The sequence below is a fragment of the Pristis pectinata genome, chromosome 19 (assembly GCF_009764475.1).
Source record: "Pristis pectinata isolate sPriPec2 chromosome 19, sPriPec2.1.pri, whole genome shotgun sequence".
NCBI lineage: Eukaryota > Metazoa > Chordata > Chondrichthyes > Rhinopristiformes > Pristidae > Pristis > Pristis pectinata.
This window is the reverse complement of record NC_067423.1, coordinates 20,154,858-20,160,857: the sequence shown is the minus strand read 5'-3', so window position 1 is coordinate 20,160,857 and position 6,000 is coordinate 20,154,858. Positions and strand designations below refer to the sequence as shown.

Genomic DNA, 6,000 nt, shown 5'->3' with positions numbered 1-6,000 from the left:
TCGGAGACCAGACAAGATTTTTTAAAAATGTAGTAGCAGGAAAATGCATTTACATATTATAATATTTCAAACTGCTTCAAAGGATAATGAATAACTGATATATATTTTTAGAAAATGCTGTGACATAAAATATTGTCAATTATCTTTGCAAAATAAATTATTTTACTTTTTACCTTGAAGAGTTAATCAGAATCAATTGAACAGGACAATAGGAGAATTCCCACTGGAGATCTTCATCATGTATTTGAAAAACTCACAGGACTTGGTCTTACTGTACCCAAGATAAGAAAAAAAGCGTACTCCTTCAAACATTACCCTTTAAACACTTAACAAAATGAGTATCAATAAGACACAATGATTACAATCATATTTATTTATTTTTTGTCAACTAAAAAAAGAAAATTGCTTTCATCAAGAACAATAATCACAAACTCTTCTGTGGGGGAGGGGGGAGAGGTGGGAAACGTGCTCTAAATTACAGCAGACAGCTTAAAAAGTGAAAGATTGGCCACAGATAAATGTGTACAACATCACATTCCAAGGAAAGGACTACATAGAGCAAAATAATTGCAAGTAAATACATTTCTGACAGCTTTTGTGCTAAAATGTTATTAGATTGGAACAGATTGTATTGAGTTCCTGCTGTCAATAATTAACACATAGCTCCAAAACACTGAAGAGTTCGTGGTAAATAGTTCAATCTAAAGATCCATTCTGACCAATCAAGACATTTTCATCAGATATCCTACTGTGCCAACACCTGCTTGGACAAATCCAATACAGCCAAAATGCCTCTGCCACTTATCAGTGGAGTAGATGAATCAGTATGAATTGGTGCAAAAGCATTGATCATTGCTCACAATATCCATATGGTTGTGCATCTGGTCTCATAAGAAATCGTACAAGTACCTCACTATATCAAAATTTACCGTCCTGGAAGGGAAAGAAAAAAAAACAATTCGTTATTAAATTCATCATTACACAGGATTTGACTAGTAAATTCTGCACTGATTACAATAATTAGAACTTACCTACATTAGAAAACTCAACTTGTGTATAGTTATAACCTACTGTTGACATTTGTTTCAGCTATACTTTTATCTTCATCTGTGGTCTTAACACCAGAATGTCATTTATTCATATAATCAATTCAGAACAAAATCCTTAAACCACAGCACCTCAGTAACATTCCACTGGATAGCCACTGCATAGAAGGGGCTATAGAAATTATATGCTTGCTGGCATCCAGGTTAAGAATGGGACCAGTATGCTGAGGGGAGGGAGCTGCCAAAGGGAATCATGTTGGGGGAGAGGGCTGGAGGGGAATTGAATACAAGGAAGAAGAGGCCTAAAATTTCCTTGTGGGCCTCCAGATGAATTTGTGCATGCTAAATGTAAGCTGCCCTAAACCATAAAGCCTCAAGCTTCAATATTCAGATAAACCACATGACTAAATACAGTCAAAACTCACTTTGATGTCTGTGCCATTTGTTTTTCTCTGCATGACCACATAGTTTTAAAAATGCAGCTTCAAGGATATCTGTTAAAGATACTTAACAATTCAGCTTTAATTCTCCATTAACTCCACCAATAATACTGCAAGATTGAAACACTTGTGATTGTTATCTAGTGTGCTACAACCAGAAATATCTTCTTACTACTCACTGAAAGGTATTTTCACATTTGTCCATTTTACTTAACAAGTTACTGTGATCATGGTCTTTTGCCCTGAACCTGATGGCAGTTTTCGAAAGTCACTTCAGAGTGAACCATTTCAATTTCAACATTTGTGTTTTGGAATACAAGTTCCATTCATTACAATCCTCTTCTTTCAACGACAAAAGGAGAAAATGCTCAGCCACTTTCTGACAGCAAATTAAAGTAAAAAAAAAACAATATTTGTAAATGTTTTCCCCAATGAGTTATTGAGATCTAATAAAAAAACAATAGCAGAAAAGTACAGAAAGTTGACCCCTTTGGGCCATTATTACTGCCTTCATGTGGTGCTGATAATGTATTATGAGGGAGGAAAATAAGTAAGTGATTTTAACAAACATTTTCTTTCACGGTATTTTAAAATAAAATTCTGCTTTACATTGAAGAAGAGTTAATATCACTAATGTTCAAAATTTCTTCAAGTAACTCAACCTTAAGTTGGAAATTCTATTACAAGGATAAACAGAACCACATTTATTTTTTCAAATATGATACAACATGAAATTTAGCATCACTCTTCATGCCATGACCACCTAATGAGTCTTAGCATTAATAACATTACAGGAAATTTGAACTAAGCTCATAATTGGGCATTATGTAAATGCAATTTGCATTCCATCTGTCTGTAAGATAAGTCCAAGCAAATATTTATAAGTTCTCTTGAGGCATGGTTTGTACCAGGTATCAGCCAAACAGCTTCTGACATTAGCACTTGAAATCTTTCACAGCCATGAAAGCATTAGCTATGCCAATGTTAATGGACAGACTGAACAATCAATGTGAATGAAAGGCACTAGCTATTTGTTGCCTTTGCCCATAGACTTTCTATGGACCCCACTCTGAAACTTGAAGTGATTATACAGTCACATGGCACAAACAATTCTATGGGGGATCTAGGACATGTGAGAGGGTGAGTAACTGTCTTGCAATTGGACTGAAAAACTGTTACTGAGCAATGCAGATTATGAACCATGAAATCTAAGTCAGAGTATTTGATTAGATGTAATATCATACACAGGAAGCAAAATAAAGAAAGAAAGGATCAAGAAAAAGATAATTAAATAATACTTAAAATCCACAACAGCAATTAAAGTATGAAGAACTGAAACTCCACACCTGTAAAATGTAATTTTCAGTGCTAAAGAGATCTTATGGTAATGATTAATATGCTAAAATGGACAAGCCCCAGCCTTTTTCAGTGAGTATTATCTACAGCAAAAAGGACAGTACATCAATATCCTGTATTTCAGTGCCAAATACCTTGGTGAGATAGTGTTATTGCAAAACTTCTGGTGGAGCATGGAACTCAATAAACAACTGATTTCCACATTTAACTACATATGTGGTCATGTGGTAGTTATCCAATTTGCTCTTCAAGAACAATGAATATCAACAGTTCATTATTATTTTTACTGCAATAACTAGGCCATACCTTTTTTTATACACTGTATGTAACACTAAAATGAAAATTCTAAGCTGTGAATGCCTTGCTCCCAATCTTTAAGTCAAACAATTTCCATACCAGAGATGTTTTCTTTTTTTCCCCTAACTGTGGCTTTTGCTCCACCATAGTTGTTTGGCAGGGCTCCCAATGGCATCGCTTCCATTTCCCACACTTCTGCTCCTAGCCCTTCTTCTCTCAGCCTGAGGAAGAACAGGGGTCCCCTTGTCCTCACCTTCTAATGCACCAGCATCCACATTCACTAGATCATTCTCTGTAACTTCTGCCATATTCAGTGAGATGCCACAACAATTGACCCTTTACTTCTTCTTTTCTCACCGTAAGGGGACCTAAAACATTCCTTCCAGGTGATGCAGTGAATTACATGCACTACTTCCAATTTAGTATTCTGCACTTTGAGCTTATAATGTGGTTTCCTCTATGCTGGAGAAACCAAATGCAGATTGGGGGACCTCTATTCCATGTGCAGCGATGACCCAGAGCTTCCAGTTGCATATCACTTTAATTCTCCAACCAACTTCAACAGTGATCTCTCAAAGCCCAATGTAATCTCAAGTAACAGCAATTGTTCTTTGTCACAGTTTTTTCTTTTGGCAGCCCCATGGGATTGAGGATGACTTGGATTCACTCCAGTTTTGTGGGATCCGAGGTGACTGATGAGGCCAAAGTGTAAACCACAATTTTTCAACAGAGAGGGCAGCAGGTGCTCAACAGTACGGATGCGTGTACAGCTGGTGTGCTCTTTTGCCGCTTGTGTGTTCTTGATGTTTGGCTTTCAAATTTTATCATCTCGAACAATCTGCTAGAGGAATTCAGCGGGTCAAGCAGCATCTGTGGGAGGGGACAAGTACTGAGGAAGGATGTGTGGCAGTAGTAGCGAGTCACTATAGGAAGGATGTTGAGGCTTTAGAGAGGGTGCAAAGGAGGTTTAATAGGATGCTGCCTGGATTAGAGGGCATGTGCTATCAGGAGAGCCTGGACAAACTTGGGCTCTTTTCTCTGGAGTGGAGGCGGCTGAGGGGTGATCTGTTGGAAGTGTATAAAATTATCAGAGGCAGAGATAGGGTGGACAAGCAATATCTTTTCCCCAATATTGAGCGATCAAATACCAGAGGGCATGCATTTAAGGTGAGAGGGGGTAGGTTCAGAACAGACACAAGGGTAAGTTTTTTTTTACTCAGCGAGTGGTGGATGCCTGGAATGTGTTGCCTGATAGGATGGTGGAGACAAATTCATTGGGGGCTTTTAAGATGGGCTTGAATGCGCACATGAATGAGAGGAAAATGGGTATTCTGTAGGTAGCAGGGATTAGCTGTGTCAGCACAATGTTGTGGGCTGAAGGGCCTGTTCTGTGCTGTACTGTTCTATGTTCTAGGTAAGAAAGTGGTTGAAGAGAAGTAGAAACCACAGAGGGGGTGCAGTGACAGAGGGTCTCACAGAACTCCTGGGGAGAGGAAGAAAACTTTTTCGAAGTTGACATACCTTAAAGGGACTTCGCAGTGGAGTAGTACAATGTAGACAACCTCCCACAGATGCTGCGATCTGCTGAGTTCTTCCAGCAGATCGTTTGTTGCTCCAGATTCCAGCATTTCTATCATCCAGAATGCTCCTCTGCTTTGAGTGATCATGGGTCAAAGATTGCCAGAAGTCAGCAAGGATACTGCATTTCTTCAAGGTGACTTTGAGCACATCCTTGAATCTTTTCCTCTGTCCATCTGGTAATCTTTTCCTGTGACAGAACTCAGAAGAGAGTGTCTGTTTCGGGAGTCAGGTGTCAGGCATACACACAACATGGCCTGCCCAACAGCGTAGACTGAGTGTAACTAGCACCTCAGTGCTGAGGATGTTGGCCTTGGATAGGAACTTGAAGTTCATTTGCACATTCTTCCAGTGAATTTGGAGGATTTGGCAGAGATCGCCTTAGTAATATCTTTCTGGTACCTTGAGTTGCCAGATGTAGGTATTCCAGGTTCCAGAATCATAAAGATCAATACTGCCCAGTAGACTAAGAGATTTGTGCAGATCTGTGGTCTTAATCTTCAAAAAACCTATTCCCCAATTAATAAGATGCTGTGCGGGTCCACTGAAGCCAATAGTTTATCATCGATGTCTGCATTCATGGAGGTGGCTCCTGAGATACGGGAGGTAATCCACATTTTCCAGGGTCGAGCTGTGAACTTTTATTGTTGACGGCAGAGTGGTGCAACGAGTGCTGGTTCTCCAACCCTTTTCTTGTGTATGTTGAGTGTAAGGACCATCTTCTCATGCACTTCAGTGACTCATTCATCGATGGCTTGGAGTTCAGTTTCCAAGCATGTGCATATTGCAGCATGACTGCTGAGGTTCAGTTGACTTTGGTTCTGGAATGTTGTTGCTGTAGTTTGAATAGTTTCACATTAGTGCTGAAGATTAGCTCCACTCCCACAGGAAGTTTATGGCAATGACTGAGCATAATTTAACACCACTGAGATTGGTTAGTCTCATGGATTGCCTGTTGTCATGGGACAAATGCAAAATGGATACGAATTTCTTTGGCAGCCAGATTTGAAGAAGGTTTGGTAATGGATTCCACAGACCCTCCTGATTGAAGAAGTTTAAGGCTTTCCTGAGATTGAGAAAGATCATGTGTAGTGGGTAGTACTGCTCCCTGCATCTTTCCGACAGTCATTACGTGGTGAAGAACATGTCTACTGTGCCTCCAGACGGACAGAATCCATTTTGCAATTCAGTGAGCAACTCTTCGGTTATTGTGAAGAGGTGGTTGAGGAGTATTTTCCCCGTGGATACTCCTCTGTTGTTACCTTGGACTTGTCCACTTTCTT

General features: G+C 39.4%; 1 protein-coding gene across 4 annotated transcripts in view; it reads right to left on the bottom strand.

The window, feature by feature from the left end:
* Window positions 1-356: 356 nt before the first annotated feature.
* The window catches only part of orc5 (origin recognition complex, subunit 5), a 62,529-nt gene continuing 56,885 nt past the window's right edge, over window positions 357-6,000 (bottom strand). For 3 of the 4 annotated variants that reach the window (XM_052033895.1, XM_052033897.1, XM_052033898.1), the window contains one exon: window positions 389-933. In XM_052033895.1, coding sequence (XP_051889855.1) covers window positions 888-933 — 46 coding nt within the window. In that variant the 3' untranslated portion in view covers window positions 389-887. Of the gene's footprint in view, window positions 934-6,000 lie in introns of all 4 variants that reach the window. The other variant, XM_052033896.1, reaches the window with a different exon arrangement.